At 40.0% G+C, this 21,199-nt stretch overlaps 1 protein-coding gene across 1 annotated transcript in view; it reads left to right on the top strand.

The window, feature by feature from the left end:
* The first annotated feature begins 323 nt into the window (after positions 1-323).
* HACD2 (3-hydroxyacyl-CoA dehydratase 2) overlaps positions 324-21,199 on the top strand; it is an 84,963-nt gene continuing 64,087 nt past the window's right edge. Inside the window, exons 1-3 of the mRNA XM_019652544.1 lie at positions 324-528; positions 2,979-3,096; positions 16,920-16,938. Coding sequence (XP_019508089.1) covers positions 374-528; positions 2,979-3,096; positions 16,920-16,938 — 292 coding nt within the window. The 5' untranslated portion in view covers positions 324-373. The remainder of the gene's footprint in view (positions 529-2,978; positions 3,097-16,919; positions 16,939-21,199) is intronic.

Consider the following 21,199-nt stretch of genomic DNA (forward strand, 5'->3'; position numbering starts at 1 on the left):
TGTAGGCGGAGGTTCAAGAAGAGAGAATAGGCAGGGACGATGAATCACCCAGACCGTAGAAACAACGCGCCTACTGAGCGGCCAGAGGCAACACTGACCTAATCAAAGATGGCGTCGGAGGTAATTACCAGGAGCGCAAAAGAGGCGGTGATTGCCCTGATTCAAGATGGCGGTGGCGATTTAATCGCGCCGAGGGGCGGGGAGCGCAGGGAGCATCTTTGCCCTCCTCCAAGATGGCGGCCATCGTGGGCGCTGTCCCTGGCTCCGCCCCCGCGTCCTCCGCCCCGCCTCCCTCGTCCCTCCACCGCCCCCTCTCAGTGCCTAGTTCCGGCGGCGGTGCTCGCGCAAGTAGAGCGGGCTCCCGGCACTTGACATGGCGGTAGCAGCGGCAACTGCAGCGACCAGGGGGAATGGGGGTGGTGGGAGCCGGGCCGGGGCCGGCGAAGCCAGCAGCGCGCGGAAGAAGAGGGGCCCGGGGCCTCTGGCCACGGCGTACCTGGTCATCTACAATGTAGTGATGACGGCGGGGTGAGGCTGGGGCTCAGGGAGGCGGGGAGCCAATCTGGCCGGTGAAGGGGCTCTGCGGCCGGCTGTGGGGCCGGGCCCAGCCCACCGCGCGCAGCGCAGTCCCGGGTTCAGCGTCTGGGGCCCGGCACCTGGGCGCTGAGGGCAGCTGAGCGCAGAACTGCCGCGATGCCTGCCAGGGAAAGCGGATTGGGCAGGTACCCAGGCAGCGGGTGTGCCTGGAGCTGGAGTTCGGGACTCCAACGGGGCACGGGAGAGGATGCTCAGGCGCAGGTCAGGAGGGCCTTGGGAGGACGGGTGGGCTGTTCACAGGTCCAGGTCTCGGGAGCGGTGTGTCGGCTGATCCTGCAGCGCGGAGAGCCTAGGCGGTCCGTCACGAATGGCGAGCTGTTTCCCCCAAGGGGAGTGGAGAAAGCTCTAGTTGCATAGTGACCATCCAGGCTGAGCTATAATCTGAACGGTAATGGAAAAGCTTTCAAAGTTTTTGACCAGTGACATGAGCAGAAGTGTGCTTTAGATGAGTTTAGACTTTTTTTTTTTTTTTGATCGAGGTGGGGAAGGCACTGGAGCGGAAGGCAAGAGGTACTGGGGAAGAGAGGAATAGACTCACCAAATGGGCTTTACCCTCTTGTTTCTCCCTCGTTTCAGTCCATCCCTTGTCACAGCGAGTTTTTAGTTCTAGTTCTAACACTAGCTAGCCATGGGACCTCGGATAAATTACTTTATTTCTCTTGGCCTCTGTTTTTACATTTGTAAAACTAGAGGGTTGAGCTAGGGCATCGCCAGGCTTCCTCCAGTTCTTTGATCCCATGGTTTTTGGTTAGGAGGATCACAGGATCAGACTACTTATGTATTTTTAAATTTTATTTATTTGTAAAACATTTTCCTTAATCTTGTATTATGAAAAAAATTCAAACATACAGAAAGGTTGGAAGAACTGTGTAGTGAACTCCATTTTTATTTATTTTTACAATAGGCAATACACATTGGTGGGGTGCAAAATTCAGAATATATACAAGGGCATACAGTGAAAATCCGCTCAGCCTTCCCTTCCACCCAGATCTGCTCCCTGGAAGCACCTTATTTTTTGTGTCCTTTAGATGCTGATATAAGAAAATATGTGTATACGCCCCCCTACATTTTTTAAACATATCACAAATACCTTGGGAGGATCATAGACTTTAATGCTAGTATTAGAAATGGCCAGTGTTGAAACCTAGGCTCAGAGAAGTTGTGACTTGCTTGAGGTCACAGAACTTGTCAGTATTACTAGTAGATCTGGACCTAGAACCTATTTCTCTTGATGAGTAGACCATTGAAGAAATATTACATATGCAAGTTTTCTTTATCACATAAATGGTCGCAGTGATTTTAAAAGAATATTCAGGAGTCTGTATATATGTAAAATTCTTGCCTTGGCAAGGGCATTGATGAGAACATTGGACCTGGAGAGGGATATTAAGGTACATTGGGGAAGAAGAAAAGAAGTCATTATTCCTGGGCAATGAACATAAAGAAGGGGGGGAGGGGGGGATATTTTAAATCAGGAAAAGAAATTGGGATTGTGAGAATAAAGTAAGCTTTTTTCCTAGGTTGCTAATGCTGGACCAGTTACACCATTAAGGAGTTCATTTCTTTTACAGACTTTTATTTGATGTTTTTGTATGACAATTTGTAGAAATAACGTAGACCACATACACACCCCATTACCTAGCTGAGATTATACACATAGGTAAATCTATAACTGCCTTCAAGGAGACCTACTTTAAAAAAAGTTCATTTGTTTCACGGAACTTACATAAAAATTACAGGGCCTGAGATTTATTTTTGAGAAGGACAGTAAAACAAATTTAACATTTGCAGTGATATGTCTGAGTGCTTTCCTGTTTTGTATTTTGTACTGATCTGGATTTTTTTTACTGAATTGATTTTGGGAAATTCAGCTAAAAACAATCTTATTCTTTAAAAAAAAGGAAAAAAACCCTTCTTCATTTGCAATTTCAAAAGGATAGGTTTTAAGGTATGGGTATGTTGTAGTGAAATACTTGTAAAAGTAGTTTAAAACATCTCCACCCTATTAGTATTACAGACCTTTTAACTGCACAGTTTAAATTTTTCCTTTAACACTTTTTTTTTCTCTTGTCTTAGACTTTCTGGCACTTAATTTAGCCGCTTAAGTACCAGTTTAGCTTATTCCCTTCATTTTGGCCTTGTTCTCAACAGACAGTGTTGCCAAAAAGCCGAGCTCCAGATGGGTGAGGTGCCACTGCTTTTGCAGAGCACTCTTTGTGTGGTGCAACATTTCTGGGCATTGGCGTTGGAGAGCTATCACTGATAAATCCAGGGCACTGATTCTTGAGATCACCTTTAGCAATATCTGTTGCTATTACCTGAAACCCTATTTACCTTTTTTTTTTTTTTTCCCCTGATTGCTCTTTTTTTCTTTTTCTTAGGTGGCTTGTTATAGCTGTTGGTCTGGTCAGAGCATACCTGGCTAAGGGTAGCTATCATAGCCTTTATTATTCCATTGAAAAGCCTTTGAAATTCTTCCAAACTGGAGCCTTATTGGAGGTAGGTCCTGAGATTTGTTGTCAATTTCTACTGTTATACAATAAAAGACATGCTACTGAATTATATTGAAGTAGCTGTATCTCTCTGTTGGATTTGCTTTAAATTTTGAAAACTTGTCTTATAACATACTATAATGTTGATGTTCTAGATAAAGTAAAATCTAATTTAATTTTTATTATCTGGAAGATATTTTACATTCAACTTCTGTTGGAAATCAAATGAATGAAGCTTATATTGGAATTTTTAAAAATTCTAGGGAAGTGTTAACAAACTCAGATGCTTTCAGGGGCCAGGCATATAATGGAAAGAGTGAAATTGTTGGGTATAGGGTGTCAGGAGTAATAGATTAGATGGTAGAGCCTATGTAAAGGCGGCCAAAAAAAAAAAAATTTAACAGAAGCTCATAAATTTCCCTGTATTAATGTATCTCTAGTCCTGTCTCCTGGGGTCAGTATATGTTAGGATTTTTGAGTTGCAAGTAACAGAAACCCAATTCAAACTATTTTAAGCAAAAAAGGAATGTACTGGCTTCTGCAGTTGATAAAGATATAGATTTAACATACAAAATCAAAGGAACCAGCTCAGAAATGAAAACCAAGGATTTGACATCGCTACACTTGTTCCATTTCTCATCTGTGCTTCTCTCTCTTTCTCTTTGAATGTTGGTTCTAGGCTCTCCTGCAGACTGCCTTCTCCACCTGGCAGGAAACGGGGAGGGAGTTTCTTTTTCTCAGCATCTGTGTCACAGTTCTAGAGGATTCTGGTTCGCCTTACTTAGACCAGTCACCGTTGCCAATGGTTAGGCTGGTCTGGGACACCTGCCCTTCCTCTAGCCAGGCGACTGTATACTTTGTTAATGGAAAGAGGAAATGGGCATAGGTTTGGGTACACAAAGTCCATAGCTGCCATAGTTCATTATGATGAAAAACCTTTAGATTGAAGAAATCTGGTATTCTGTTTCCTTTCACTTATTCTCTAGAGCAAGCCCATCAGGACATTCAGAAGGATAGTTAAGAAAAAAACGTTCACGTCCATGAAATGAGACGTGATACCTCAACCTCTTACTCTCTCATTTGAAAGCAGAAAATTATGGTTTTGGTTTTTTTTTTTTCCTCTCAGGAAACAGATTTCAATGCTGTCCATACATGTTTTCAGTAGATGGTATGATGAAATGAGCTTCCAACTGGAGTCCGAGTACCGTTATTCTAAGTATGCTTGTTTTACCAACTTACTCTGAAGTTGGGCAAGTGATTTATCTCTTGTTCATCTCATTTTCTCATTTGTAAAATTCTTACCATGTGAAAGGTCCAGCTGCTTGCCGTGTGAAAGCCAAAACTCAAGAGGTGAGGTTGGTGGAAAGAAAAGCAGGTTTATTCCAAAATGCCAGCATTAAGGGAAAACACTGGGTTCCTTGTCAGAAAGACTGCCTTCGCACTCTTAATACTGCCAAAAGTTTTTATAGGCATACAAGAGGAGTCAGAACAAAGGAAAGGAGAAATGGGTCAGGCAATCCTGGGAAAAAGGCACTTTTCAGAGGCCAGTCTGCCCCAGGAATAGGAGTGGATCTCAGACTGATGCAAAACCTCTCCCAAGTCACAGGGCCAGCATGGCCGAAGTAAACCGTTGAAGCTGGTATGCATAGTAAACATAGTAAACACTCGTTAAGGTTTGGCAGAAAGGAGGCAAAGAAAAGAGAGCAACTTTCAAAAACTCCCTAGCTAAATTACACTTGTTAAACTACACCAGAGGTCCAAATCTCAAAATAAAAGATGTAGTGCCACCATCACAGTCCCCCGTCTTATCAAGTTATCCTTATGGGAACTATTAGTGCTTGACAATATGGCCTGTTTATAGGAGGAGAAAACGAATGCAGGGAGGTCAGCTACTCGTTTATATCACTATGCTAGATGTTATTCTTTAGTAGGTTCTGTGGCTTTTTGCTTAAAAAGCAAATACAGATTGTTTGTTGTCAAGAAACTTCAAATCTTAGGAAAATATAACACTTTGCCTTTTAAAAGATTTCAAAACATTTGCCAAGCAAGTGCAAATGGGCATTTAGTAGTGTAATACAAAAAGACAGTTTTATTTCTGAGGAAATTAAATGATTTTTTGCAAAATGGGTACAAAGATTGTTGAGTTGGTGTTACAGTAATATAGCTTTTTATCAAATGGACACATCCTAATTTTTTTGTACATACTCATCCAAGAATGTCTTGAGTATTTTTTATGGATAACTTTCCAAATGATTCCACAGGTGATAATTTAAATAAGTATGTGTTTGAGTCACTGTAATGGGTGTTGTGGAGGTTGAGCCTTTGCTAATTAAAAAGCTTAAAACCTTATTGGGTAGATGATTATAATAGGACTGTTGGCTGGAAATTACAGAAACCTCCTTAACTAACTTACACAGTAAGGGAGAGTTATTATAAGGTATAGGATGTCCCATGGAATCCAAGGGCAGGGATGCCGCTGGGCCTTAGGGGATGGCCTGCAGCCAGGGACTGGAGTACTACAGGGAACCCAGGAGTTCTGACTCCGTCTCTCATCTCTGCTATCCTCTCTTCTTGTTTCTCTGATTCTCTCTTGCCTTATTGCAGACTAGTTTTTTTGGTTTCTTAGTCTGCATGGCAGACAATGGTAACAGAAAAGCTCCTGAGATTGTAGCTAACTGGAAACAGAATCTTAGTCCCAATTCTGCATTCCCAGTGAAGGGCCTGATTTATCCAGCTTGAGTCAGCGCTCATTCCTGGACCAGTCACCTGGATTCAGGAGCAAAGGCGCATTAACTGTATAGAAGTTGGAAGGCAGGGGCAATATCTAGAAAAAGAGGTATGTTAGGTGGAAAGCCCAAGAAGTATTTAGCAAAGTACTGAGACACAATACAATGAAGATGATAATGTATTAGATGATTTATAAATGGACAGAAAGTAAAATACTCATAATCTTGTGGCCAGGTGGTCAGTTTGTGAACAAATGCAGTGTGTGTTGTGTTGAGTCTTGAGTAATCCTGAGAGCTAATTAACATACGCAGCAAAAATACACTTTAAAGATGCTATCATAGATAAACAAAATGTGGTGTCTCCATACCATAAAATGAAGTGCTGGTACATGTTATAACATGAATGACTCTTCAAAACATGCTGTGTGAAAGAAGCCAGGCACAAAAAAGCCACATATTGTGTGATTCCATTTATATGAAATGTCCAGAATAGGTAAATCTATAGAGACAGAAAGATTAGTAGTTGCCAGTGGTTTTGAGGAGTGACTGCTAATGGGTACAGGGTTTCTTTTTAAGATGATGAAAATATTCTTGAATTGCATAGTGGTAACAGTTGCACAACCTTTTGAACATAGTAAAAACCACTGAACTGTACACTTTATGTGAATTTTATGGCATATGAATTATATCTCAGTTTTTAAAAAAATGCCATTCATCTATCATGCGCTGTGGATTTGTTTGTTTGTTTTTTTACTTCATTCTTTTTTTGAATCCATGATATTCATGGATAAGGACAGCCTCTTAAGTTTCCAGCTTTGTTAGAGTTAGAGATTAGAAATTAGTAGATTGATGCTATATTATGGCAGTTTAAAATTATTTTCAAGAGAATTTAGATTCCTCAATATGTTTAGTTAACATAAGACTGTAATTATAGCAGACACTTTCAAATACTCGTGGTTGGTTGTGCCTCTCTGATTGACAGTGAGATTCCAATGGTTCAGGTACTGCTCTTCAAAGACATTAATTATTAAGACTGGTAAAGAGTATCTTCAGCATATATCCATCACTCTATATATCATTTACCTACCACTGTCCATCTTGAAATATCTAATGGACCACAGCAACTTCCTTTCTTCCCCATGCTCTGCCAGATCTATTGCTTGGAACCCCCTTGTAGCTATAAAAAGAAAGGGAGAAAAAAACCAGTCTTATTTGTGATCCTTTCCTTGAGTTGATCTAGGGCTGGGTCTAAAACGAACTTCTCCAGAACTGGTTCTAGAGAAGCAGTGAAGGAGAGAAGACAGCTTTTGTTATGTTTTCCAACCATCACTGCCATTTTCAAAGCCCCATCTGTATGTTCTGGTCTAATTCTTCATGCCTCGCCTCTCAGCTCACTTCAAATGCTTTAATGAAATATTTGGGAAACCAATATTGGCTATTTCTCTTAAATATAACAAAATCTTAAGAATTTGAAGTATTCTTAATAAGAAGAGGGCTCCCATCTTGTCTCCCTGCCAGTTCTAATGTAACACTAGATGATTTTTTTCCCACAGAGATACTAGGTCGTTAAGTTTTGTGGTGTTATTAATGCAATAATGTACTTCAGGTACATTAAGTTTGCTTTTTGGAACTCATCTGTGGCCACAACTATTATCTGTAATATTTTTCTTCCTGGAAAAATGCTGATTTTCCAATAACAGTAATTTTAAGAAGGAGCCTTTGAAACAAGCTATATGCACATTTTGAACTACCTTTATTCTGCAGACGTGTTTGGAGAAAACAGACCTCTAACAGAGACTTCTGAAAAGTCAGCAAAGCAAGTCATAGTGGAGATATCTAACACAGACAGGAATGTCAACACACCTAGACAAACGAGCTTCAAAAACAACTTGCAAACCAGAGGGAAAATAGAACTTGAGTATAGTTAATAAGTGTCACAACATTAGAAGGGAAAACGGAGCTTGTGGGAAATGGGAACCTACCCACACAGCCCTCACTGCTCACTGACTTAAGCAAAGAGAAGCAACTTGTTATGGTATTCAAAGAGGTAAGACAGCTAGTGGCTATAGAAAGGAATGTGCTGAAATTAAAAAAAAAAAGCTAAAAATATTGATGGTGGCTGTCAGGGTAGAAAGGAGGCCACAGTGCAGAGAAATAGGTGGTACTGAAGATTCAAGAAAAACGGGTTCCCAGTTACAGTCTTAGATAAAATAGATTACAGAGCTGAAGTCATTGGGAATTCTCAGAGTTCACCATTTGAAGTGTAAAAAAGAACATTACAAAATAATAGTGCCAAGCACATCAGAGATATTATGTATTGGTAGACTACCTAATGCATGACTGATGGTCTGAACAACAGAAAAAATGTATAGAAAACTAGTGAAACTCAACAGACTAATAATAATTTAATAGAACCAATGTATCTAGAAACCAGATTGAGGGTATACAATCTGTCAAAAAGTAAGGCTACCAGAAGTAGAAAAGGTTGGAATGAATAACTGATAAATAATCAGGAAAAATTGTAGAAAACTTTTCTGAATTGAAAGACCATTTCACTACAGTTATTGAGAGTATGTGGAGTTCATCTAGGAGCTATTTTTTTAAGAAAAAAGAAGCGCTTCTCTTTCTAGGCACCTATTTGTTAATTTTTTAAACTTAAAACAAAGATAAGTGACTGCCAGCAAAAAAGAGAAGATTTTAAAATGTAATAGTAAAACAGCTTGAGCCCTTAGTCTTTGAAGAATAAAAAAACCCACAAGAAACTAATAGAAGGCATTAGGTTCCTGGATAACAGACCATGCAATTTCCTACAGAGGGAGACATTTTGGAAACAATTACAAAAAGTAATGGAACTTTGAAAGAACCTTATCAAAGGGTATTTAACTGTCATATAAAGAAATAAAATTAACCAAGTCTTTAACTGTGCAATAGAACTTTCTGCAATGATAGCATTCCAAATCTACACTGTTGGTTACAGTAGCCACTAGTCATATGTGGCTACTGAGCCCTTGAAATATGGCAGGTGGGACAGAGAAACTGAGTTTTTAATTTTAGTTACTTTAAATTTAAATTTAAACACATGTGGCTAGTGGCTACTGCACTGAACAGCACAGCTTAGACCAGGGCACATATTGCTAGGTAGGTGTCCATGTGGAATCTCATAAGGTACTTCAGATTTTACCAGGGTAGCCTGAAGGGAAGGAGAGTAAGTAAGCAAACCTAACTATGAAAATTGTATGTCACTCCAGAGTTTATAAACTTCTGAATTCATAAGACAAAATAATGAGAATAATAAATTATGTTGATGTTTTCAGATTAGAAAAATCAGTAGAAAAAAAGCAAATTGCAAATGTTGGGAAAGGTATAGAATGTACATGTCAAATTGTTACTAGTGCTTACCTCTGGAGGGGTGTGGTATTGGGGGGACTAAAAGGGAATTTCTACTTTTATTTATTAATTTTTTTTTATTATTGGAATACAGTGTGTTTTTCCAGGACCCATCAGCTCCAAGTAAAGTAGTTGTTTCAGTCTAGTTGTGGAGGGCACAGCTCAGTGGCCCATGCGGGGATTGAACCAGCAACCTTGGTGTTATGTACACTGCACTCTAACCAACTGAGCTAACCGGCCGCCCTGGGAATGTCTACTTTTTACTCTATATACTTTAGTGAGTGTTTATATTATCACTTTTTGAAGCTTAAAAAAGAGAAGGTATAAATATATAATAAATATATAATAAAATGTAATAGAAAACAAAAATAAACGAGAAAAATAAGATTAAAAAGCTCTTTGAAAAAAGGAAGAACATAGGCATCTTAGATAGGTTATCTTTTGATTTAAAGTCAAGTACAGGATTTTACATCTGCTATAGAAATCCTGTTAAATTAGAAAAAGAAAAAGACAGAAGCAATAATAAACCTATCAAATGATTGAATATAGCAGAAATGCACATTTCTAATGTTAATGCACATGGACTCATTCATTTTATTAAAATAAAAAGGTATAGTGGTGGTTACCAGTTTAAAAACAAAATTTAACAATCTTTTGCTTGTAAAAGACTGACTTAAGCTTACTAAAGGATAAACCAGCCTATCATGACCAAACATACAAGAAAAGCAGGACAGCCCTGTCACAGCTTAAGATAAAGTCAATTTCAGAGCAGAAGCCAAAGAGAAACTCAGAGTTCACAGTCATGCGGAAGGAACATGTGAGTGGAATTAGTTGATGGGTGAATGATTATTGTAGAAAAGTGACAGAAATGCTATAGAAGTAAATAGAATGGTACTTAAGAGGTGTCACAGTATATGTACAAGAACTTTGGTGATAAGAAATTTGGGTACAAAAACTTGGTTTTGCCACTTGATCTTAACCTCTCTGGTCCTCCATTCATTATCTGTAGTGAGTATGCTGGATTAGATGACCTTAAGTTTTTTCCCACTTTTAAGTTCTTTAAGGCTTCAGTATTATCAGCATATGAAAATTAAGTAGATAATGAATTAAGTTACAGAGCTGAATATAGCAAGAAAGGTAAAATTAAGTGACAGAGAGTAAATCCTGGTAAGTAAGGAAATTTCACCCGTTTCCTCCTCAAAAAATTAAAAGGACTTTCAAAACAAGTTTGTACTGGAGTCTTTGAGAGAGCCCAATCAATGTAGCCCTCATGTTCTGGCTTAAGTTCTGAATATTGAGAAATCTCTCAAAGAAGTTGCAGAAGAATCACCTTTAGGGTGATAAAGGCCTAGCTGGAGGCCACGTGTTAGTGTGCAAGCCAAACGGGTTTGCTAACTGAACTCCAGAGTTAGACTCACCACCCACCCTGCCCCAGGCTGTAGGGCCAAGGTGGCATGAAGGAAACCAGAGAACTTGGGGATCTCTGTGGAAACCCTAGGGTGGAGCTAAGTTGAGCACACCACATTTACTCTTCCCAAATTTCCTGCTCAGATGAGTCATCTTTTCCCTGAGTAAAGGGATTATAGGGAGAGAAAAAGACCATAAATATTTGGGAGAATATCCTTCTCATAGAAGCCAGAGGAGGGGGGAGAGGTGTTTACCTCTAATCTTAAGTGCTATATATTTACTGTAGAAAAAACCTAGATAAGCAAAAAGAAGAAAATGCATTATTGGTCATAAGCTCACACCTACAGATAACCACTATTAACATTTTGGTGTCTACCCTTCAAGACTACATGTTATTGGGCCCACCCAGTGGCCCCATGGGTTAAGAGTGCGAGCTCTGAGCAACAGGGTTGCAGGTTCGAGTCCCACATGGGCCAGGGAGCTGCGCCTGAGCTGAGCTGCCAACAGGTGGCCGGATGGTTCAGCTGGTGAGAGCATGTGCTCCTAACTAGGTTGCTGGTTGGACTCTCGCATGGGATGGTGGGCTACGCCCACCCACAACAAAGATTGAACATGGCACCTTGAGTTGAGCTGCCATTGGGCAGCCAGATTGCTCAGTGGTTAGGGCATGTGCTCTTAGCAACAAGGTTTCCGGTTCAACTCCCACATGGGATGGTGGGCTACACCCACCCGCAACTAAGATTGAACACGGCACCTTCAGCTGAGCGGCCGTGAGCTGCCGAAGGGCAGCTGGATGGTGACTGGACTTGAAGCTGAGCTAGCTGCACCCACCACAACCAAGATTGAAGGACAACAACTTGGCTGTTCCCCTTCCCCAATTCCCCAATAAAATCATGTAAAAAAAAAAAAAAACCAAAACAAACCAAACACATGTTATTATATAGGTCAGTTTTAAGTAAAAATGTAATCATATAAGTATAGTATGATAATTTTTAAAACTAACCAAACACTGGTGAATAACTCAAATTAGCTGTGGACCTCTCCACAGGAACACAAGTGCAAGAGGCATGCCCTGTGGAGCTGCCCAGCTCAGGAGAGTTATCTCCTCTGGAAGTTTCCCTGGTTCTCGCAGCTGGACCCGCAGCAGCTGGACCTCTACTCCCTGACTGCCTATCTTGGTCCAGGGGTGCATATATGTATCTGGCCCAAACTAGGCTGGTCAGATTGTTTTTCTCTGAAGAATTTGGAATTTTAAATTGAAAGAGATTGGAACTCACTGTAGCCAAATCACATTAAATCCACAAACTATTGGGTTGTCAGAAAAGTCATGACGTATTCTGTTTTTTGCTGCAAAAATGCATCATGACTTTTCCGACAACCCAGTATGTCTGAGGTCTCCAAAGCTGCTTTGGTTCCGATTTCTCTTGAGACTTGCTAAACTTTTTTGGGCTTTGTTGTTTTCCCTTGGATTAAAAATGAAATTAAATGATGATAGGTGGAGCACAAGAGGAATTTTAGGGCTGTGAAATTACTCTGTATGGTACTATTTATAATGGTCAACACATGTCATTGTCCATTTGTCCAAACCCTTAGAATATACACCACCAAGAGTGAACTATAATGTAAACTATGCACTTTGGGTGATAATGATGTGTCAGTCAATGTGGAGGTTCATCAGCTGTAACAAATGTACCACTCTGGTGGGAACGTTGGTAATGGGGGCAGCTGTGCCTTGGGGGGCAGGAGTATATGGGAAATCTCTAACTTCCTCTCAATTTTGCTGTGAACCTAAAACTACTCTAAAAAAATGAAGTCTTAAAAAAAATGAAACTGAACAAATTTGTTGGTAACTTACAAAAATAATTTCCTTAGTGCAAATCTTAGAAACTTTTCCCAAAAACTTGTTTCCAAGTAACCTGTTGGTGGAAAGTGGCATCCGGCATTGAGGTTGAATTTTAATACTGCAATCAACTTGTTGCCAGTAGGTGGAAATGTAAGAGTTCGAGAGGAGAGAGCCATTTACCACACATTTTCAAGGGAGATTTTGAATATGGCAAGTCTTTTAAATTTTATCCACTGAAATATGCTTATATTAGTTCACTGATTCTCAGTGGATCTCAAGAAGAGCAGTCCCAGCCCCCAGAGTGCACTTGGGAAAATCGTGAGGGTGTTTTGACTGCCACAATGGATAGGATGCTGCTGACTAGATGTCCTGCAATGTCTGAGACAGTCGAAGATGTGTTCTGCATCCCCCCTGACTTTTCGTATATTCCACCAGGCTAACCCCTCTACAAATAGAAATTGATAGTTTTGTAGCACATAGTAATACTGAAAAATATTCTTGAGAAATTAGACAAAAAGCTTATTAAGTTAGAAGATGGTTGTTGTCTTAGTTTTCTATTGCTGTGTAACAAAATAACAGCACTCATTTATTATGAGCTCGTGGTTCCGTAAGTCAGAAGCTGAACTTGGCTGGGTTCTCTGCTTAGGGTGTTGCAAGACTGAAATCAGGGTGTCAACCAGGCTGACTGTAGGGGCCTTGGAGAAGAATCTGATTCTAAGCTCGTTTAGCTTGTTGGCAGAATCCTGTTCCTCATGGTTGTAAATCTAAGGTCCCTCATTTCCTTGCTGGCTGTCTTGCTAGTGTCACTCCTGGCTCCTGGAGGCTGCTCTTTGCATATGGCCCCTATCATCTTCAAAGCCAACAATGGGCTTGTAGAATCCTTTCTGTTCTTTGAATATCTCTAACTTCCCCTTCTTCCACCAGCGAAGAAAACTCTGCTTTTAAAGGGATCACCTGGTTAGCTCAGGACTACCCGTATAATCTCCATACCTTAAAATCAATTAACTTGGGACTTCAATTATATTTGCAAAACCCCTATACTGCAGTACCTAGATTAGTGTTTTATTGGATAGCCAAGGAACAGAAATCTTGGGGAATTATCTTTAGAATCTGCCTACCACAGTTGATATGAAGAGGGAACTTAAGTGAAATAAAGATATCATCTCAAAATAATTGACTAATATGTTTGCTTGGTACATTTTGTTCTGTAAGTATTACAGCATTTCCAGCTTGCATATTTAGTTGAAAAGGATTTCAGTGCAATAGTGTTGTTACTGCAAAAGCAATGAAACACTGAAAATATGTAACAGGAGATTTGAGATTCCTGTTCAAACTTCAATTAAATTGGTGTAGACATGGCTGTAACTGGATTTCTTTAATATGGGCTATTTTAATAATATTTCATGTTATTGCCTTTGGGAGAGATCACTAGCTTTTCAATTTTATTCTAAAGCTATCCTGAATCTATTACTCAACTGCTTTATTACCTCTTGCATTACTTGGTTTTGTTTTTTTTCCCTAATCCATCTTCTATTCCTTATCACACTATTCAAAGAAAATGGTCTCCAAGGTCTTTTCACAGACCAGACACTGATTGTATGTCTCAGTGGGATTTCAAGGCAAAAGGATAGGTTTTCTGTGGTAGTTTCTTCCCCTATTCCATGGCATAACCTAGGGGATTATTTTGATACTACACTTACAAATGAATAAGACCTAACTCATTTGCAGTAATATTGTGCTTCCTCATTTCCTCTACTTTGGTATTTACCTTGGCACATTACTCTAACTAACTTCGCTTAAGAGCACCCCTATTCACTTGAAACCTACGTAACTTTACTAATGATTGTCACCCCAATAAACTTTAATTAAAAAAAGATTACCCTTATATCTGTTATTATCTTAATACTATTTTTTATAGTAGTGCTATTCTGTACCTCTGTTCTTTTATTTTCCTGTGCTTGTGCCAAGTGGGCCTTGATATTCTTCTTTTGTAATTCAAACTTATTTATTATAAGTTGGTTCATATATCTGATTGCTTCATATGTCATATGTCCCCAAACATTAACTGAAATACATATTTTCTAATAAATTACTTCCTGTTTTATTTCTTTGCACATCAGTTAGGACATTGTATTTTTCTGAAAATTTTGTGTAGGTGGGTTATATCATCTATGAATTTAATTTCAGAATAGTAAAGGAGGCATTATAAAATATATGTGATCAAAAAGGGGCTATTGGGTTTAATAGGACTAAGACCTACTATTCCATCATGCCAAGAAAACATGATAGCCCTTAAGTGCTGTATGTATCCTTTCCTGCAATGCCCAAGTGTGAGTCAGCATCTGGGATGTCTTGCCACATACACGGATAGAAAAGGTTTCTCGCTGAGCACTGTCATCTGCTTGCCTCAGAGCGTGTTCTTCATTCATGTCTTCTGTTCTTCATTTTAATCTACATGTATCTTTTTGTTTTATTTAACTTTTCAGTAAGAGATTCAGCTTGTCTTACAATATTCATTTCAGATTCTTAGCAGTGTCGTTTTTTTAAAAAAGTTTATCAGATTTGCAGTATATTTTTTTCTTTTATCAGTTATCAACAGATTTGTGCAGCTTGATTTTTTAATCCCCCAAAAAACAACTTAGTGAAATATTGTAGTTCTCCCTTCTCCACAGGCGATTATCCCCATTAGATCCCTAGTAGATGCCTAAAACTGCAAATAGTACGGAACCCCAGATATACTCTATTTTTTCCTATACATACACACCTTTTCACTTAAAATAAGCACTTTACAGCTTCTCTTTGGCATATTCAAATTGCCAGCATCACTACTCTTGCACTTTGGGGCCATTATTAAATAAGAGTTATTTGAACACAAGCACTGTGATACCACAACAGTTGATCTGATAACTGAGAGGGACCACTAAGTAAGTGACTAAGGGTTGAGAAGAGTATACAGTGTAGAGACGCTGGACAAAGGGATGATTCACGTCCTGGGCAGAACAGAGTGAGACAGTGAGAGATTTCATAATGCTGCTCAGAATGGTGCACAATTTAAGACTTATGAATTGTTTATTTCTGGAATTTTCCATTTAATATTTTCAGACTGCAGTTGACCATAGGTAACTGAAACCACAGATAAGGGGGACTACTGTAATAGTTTTTGAGCAGTCTTATCAAGCATGTTTTAGATAAGCTAAGTCTTGTCAAATTATGGCCTCTGTAGATATCTTATAAAACTAAAGTACAATGAAATACTGTGATAGAAAAATCAGTAAAGTAGAAGTAAAACCTAGGTTCTTAATCCTGGAGACATCACTTACTACCTTGGGCAAACTGTGCAGCTTCTCTGAGCCTTGGTTTTCTCATCTGCATTTAGAGATACCTGTCCTGCCTGTCTATCAGGGTAATTACAGGGTAATATGTTGTTAGGATCAAACAACATAATGACTGCTAGGGAAATGTAAATTCTGAAATGCACTACTATAGCTGTTAGGTCTTGTCATTGAAAAAAGCTATGGTCATTAAATCAATCTTATAGATGGCTTCAGATTATTTCTTCACCATCACCAACCATCAGAGTTAAAGCAATGCCATATACAGGATGAATTGGAAGGGGATTTAGAAGAACCTAATTGGCCATCGAGATGAAGCCTCACCCCAGGCACTGAAATTAAAACAAAAAACAGGGAAGACAGATGCCAGAAGTAAATTAAAAAAAAAACACACAAAAACCAGGGAAGACAGATGCCAGAGGTATTGGCAAGACTGGGAAACCAGATGGATTTGGGGGCGATGGGAAGGAAAGAATGATTGAACCTTAGAGACTAGAAGGTTGGTGATCAAGAGGCATAGCAGGTATGAAGGAAGGAAAGGCTGTGCTCACCATTGAAGCATGCCATGTTTGAACTGCTGCTGCTACATTAGCTGGAGATTTCCAAAGACAATTTGAAACATGGGCCTGGAGCTCAAAGAAATCTAGGTTTAAAGATTGGAGCAGGAACAGCCTGTAATGAGATCATGGAATGAAACAAGATAGGAACCAAGGGTGGAGCTTTGTAGAATGAATGCATTGAAGGGCCTGCCGAGCAAAAGGAGCCAACAAAAGCTCTTCTGGCCCCATGTTCCATAGTCTGTGACTGTTCTGTAGAATATGGGACATGGGAGATACATACTTACTGACTGCTCTTATGAGTTTATATATTATAAAAGAGGTCCTTGACATGTGATAGAGTAGTGGGTGAGATTTACTCCTTAGGAACTCTTCCACAGATAAACTAAAAACTGAACGAGAATTTACATTTTTCAAAATAGTCCATAGCGAAGTTTAAAAATGGAGTATTTGTTTTCCAAATTCAATACTATTCGCAGACAATGCTCTATTCTTACTGAAAGGCTAATTTATCTGAAATAAAGCCATAATATTATTGATCGTTATTTACTAATTATCTTTTTTCCTTTTCTCTCTAGATTTTACATTGTGCAATAGGTAAGTATAGAATTATCCCCTTTACTATGTACAGTGGATTCTGCTTTTTTTAAAGTTATTAATGATAGGTTGATTTCATTCTTACTGAATATTGAAAAGAACTAAACTAATCATTATATATAAAATTGCTTAAATTGGTATGGTTTTTGGTTTCTAAAATCACAAGTGCTATGTAGATGTTACCACTGAACATTTTATTAACTGCCACAGCTACTTTATCAATTTGAAGAAGACTCTCCCACCTTCTTGTTGCAAGGGTAACAGAGAAACTAGCATATTTATAAAAATGTGACTTGAGTCCTGGTGCTGTAGAAGGCCCTCTCTGTGATCATTTAAATGTTACATTCTCTTTTCTTACCTTTAAAATGGGAGTATTGCATATATTGCCTGCGTCTTGGATGAACATTTAATGTATGTGAGAGGGATTGGAAATGTGTAAGTATAAAGGATTATACAAATGTCAGAGATTTCTGCTAAAAACAGATACAGTGTGTTTTATTTGGGGGGAAGGGAAAGGTTATCAAATTTTGCTCTGGAACTGAGGCATAGCTTCTAGGCTGTGGTGGCTAAACACTCTAATTAAATAGAAATCAATTTTGGAAAGTTGACAGACCCTATAGAGTAAGCCCATAGTAGTTGCTCAGCATCCAGACTTGTGTCTCACAGGGAGGATTTGAAATTGGTACTCATTCAGAAGCACTGAAGGTGCATCCATACCATTATGGCCCTGATCAGCTTAATTATGCATCCAAACCATTATGGCTGTGATCAACTTAATTCACAAATTAAGTGGTTTCTTAATATAGTCAGGGCAACACACTTGGCACTGGGGAATTCAGAGATGAGGAAACCTACAGTTCAGGTGGGCACATAGCACACTGTCTGCCAAAGGTCTTGCAGGGTCACCCTGGTACCTGGCCCCATCACTCTTAAGGAAGACAAAGCATCTTCATTATAAAGAGTTGCACCTTGGCTGTTTCCCACTAGGAAGAAGGTCGACAGTCAGGGATGTCTCAAATAATTTGCAGAATTTCATATGCATGTTTCTGTTTATTTTGGGGCTGGGTAGATAGAATTCAGAGCTTTCATTAGATCCTCAGAGGAGGGTGTGACCCCAGAAGGGATCCTTTGAAAAATAGATTTGAAAGGGACTTGGGAACTCATCTTGGAGTCTGCTTTCCCAGAAAAGGTTAAGGGACCTGGTGTTGGTCACACAGCCAGTACATGGTGAAACCTTGCCTGGAACCAGACCACTCTGGGCCAGAACCTGCCTGACTGATTTGATTTTATGGTGAATGGGTTTTAGCTGATATATCATCTCACACACATTTCCTTTTTAATCCTTTTTCTACAATATGGAGAAGAAAATATTTGCCCCTTAAATGTTAACCATGAATTTTAAGCATAAGCTTGCAGACTGGGAGGAGATCTATTCGCCCAGAGTTCTGGGACCATTTTAGGCCTTCTCCGCATATTGAACCCTGTGCCCCGATTCTTTCTAGCTCTCTTAACCTTCAGCTGCCTACAAAGCTCTTTGATGCATATGTTTTCTAAGCATGTGTACTATCATTTTAATTAATATTTCATTGTATTATAATACCCCAATTCACTGTATTTTTCTTAGAATATATTCTCATACCTCTTTATAGAATTTCTACCCCTGCAAATAAGTTTCTGACAAGAGTATTCATTCATCCCAAGAACATTATTGAATGCCTACATTATTGAATGCCTAGCAGGCGGTTCCCAGACACTGTTGGGCAGTGGGAGTAGAGAGGTGAGCCGGCACGGGTTTGGGTTCAGGAACCCTGCAGTCAACCCCTCTGAGCTCCTTTGGTGGAAAGCATTCCGTGGACTAGCATCCATGTCGCACTCTGCTCCCATGGTTTGTTGACAGGTGGCCCCTAGTGCACAGCAGATACTTAAAAATTCCTGGGGGCCGGCCAAGTGGCTCAGTTGGTTAAGAGCTCGCTCAAGAGTGTGAGCTCTGAGCAACAGGGTTGCCAGTTCGATTCCCAGCCTGAGCTGAGCTGTCAACAGGTGGCAGGATGGCTCAGCTAAAAAAAAAAAAAAAAAAGAAAAAAAGATTCCTTCTTATTTCCTTAAGAACCTTGTCCTGTCGGTGATTCTTCCACATCGTCACCCTTTGTCATCTGCCTTTCCCTTCTCAGCTCACAAAATGCTCAGAGTGCTCCATCCTAAAAATAATTTTTAACCTAACCTTTGACCCTACATTCCTCCTTTCAAGTACATAATTCCTCTTCGTCCCTTTTATGAAGTTTATGCTAGACTTTCTACTTCTTCACGCCCATTTATACCTTAACCCAGGTGTCGGCAACTTTTGAGACGGAAGAACTGGCAGGGGTCAGCAACTGAGGCTTGCAAGCATGTGGCTCTGAAGTAAAATTGAAAATGAAAATAAAACTATCATAGTTTCATTTATAAAATTTTTAAAGGATATTATTCACATAATGGTGATTATGTAAAAATATATTCATGGCTCTCGAATAATTTTTAAATTGTCGTGAGGGACAGGATTGGCTCTTCCAGGGGTCGGCAAACTTTTGAGACGGAACGTAACCCAAGAGCCGCATGTGGCTCACGAGCCGCAGTTTGCTGACCCCTGCCTTAACCCAGCAGTCAGGCTTCTGTCCTCATTGTCCTTCTAAAATTGTCCTCTAGTCTAAAATCAGCAACAGTTCCTGCTAAATTCTGAGGGCACATATGGAAGTTACTGGACTTCTGAACTAATGAGGCACCACTAGTGACTCCCTCCATGAGAGCCTGCTCTTTTACCTTCCGTTGTAATGAGTCCTCCTGGCTTTCCGTGTCTTCTGTGGTTTTCTTCTTTCTTTGGGGCTTCTCTTTCTCCTCTTGCCCCTTACTTGTGGGTGTTCCCAGAGTCTGACCTCGCTCGTTGCTCTCCTGACTGAACACGGCCTTTGTGGGTGATTACTTCCCTTCTCGAGGCATAGATACTTATGACGCCTGCTTCTCTAGCTCTAAGCGCACCTACACCCCAGACTCCAAACTTGTCCACTGACCTTCTGGGTATCCATTCCTGAATGCATACCTCCTCCTCAACATGACTCAGACTCCCAAACTTGTTCTGCCTCCCATATTGCCTTGTCAATCACCAGCTATTCAGTGACCCAGCCTAGACCTAGAGCGCGTCCATGGTGCCTCCTTCTCACTTACTCACACTCCCGTAACCAGCTGGGCATCACGTTTTGTCAGTTCTGTTTCCTAAACCTCAGATTGTTTTGATTTTCCATTCCTGTTCAAGGCCTCAGTGTGTCTCATCTGGACTCCCGTATGGGTCTCTGAACTTCTAGGTTTGTAACACTAAAAGCAGTAGTAAGAGCTACCATTTATTGAACATTTACTGTGTTCCAGTGCTTTACAATCGTCTCACTTTCCATCTTACAGTCGACAAGAACGGGGGCTGAGAAGGGTTCATATCATGCTGAGGTTCACACAGCTCATGAGCTGTGGAGCCAGGAGTTGCACCTATGGCTGTGTGTCTCCAAGTCCATGCTTCTTCCCACAGCCCTCAAGGGATTATTTAGTTAAAAGGATAATTCGGAGCATACCACTTCCCTTCTTAAAACTCTTCATGGGTTTAAACTTCTTCATGATGTGGGCCCTGCCCACCTGCCAGCCTTACCTGTATCCATTTCCTGCCTCCCACTCCATGCCTCAGTAACCCTACCCTTCTGTGTCCCCCCATGTGCCGTGATACTGTTTCCTGCCTCTGGTCTGTGCCAGGCGTTGCGCTCTGCCGAGAATGAACAGCCCACACTTGCAGCTGACAACTGTTCACTGCTCTTCCTCCAATAAACTCCCCTACCACCAATTGGCTGGATTAGCTACTGTTCCTCACTTTTTCTGTAATACGCTACATCTCTCTCTCTGATACTCTGCACAGTGTATTGTGTATGTCACTGTATCTGTATCCCCCTCCAGCAGCACTGAGTTTTTTGAGGATGAGAACTGTTTTCTTCCTGATTTCTGTATCCCAACACCTCCTAGTGGGAACTCAGTGAACATTTGATCACAATCTTACCAAATTCTGGTGAAAATTTCCAAAACTTACTTCAAAGTGTTTTCAGTTCTTTAAAAAAATTAATGAGAATAATAAAAAATAGGCTTGTTTCTAGCATTAGCCTAAAGGCAGTGCTTTATTTTTTCCTCATACAACTTATTTTTGGAATGATGGTTTATTTTCCTGTGGCTTTCTAAAAGTTTTCACTGTAACAAC

Source organism: Hipposideros armiger, unplaced genomic scaffold (genome assembly GCF_001890085.2).
Source record: "Hipposideros armiger isolate ML-2016 unplaced genomic scaffold, ASM189008v1 scaffold_8, whole genome shotgun sequence".
NCBI classification, from domain to species: domain Eukaryota; kingdom Metazoa; phylum Chordata; class Mammalia; order Chiroptera; family Hipposideridae; genus Hipposideros; species Hipposideros armiger.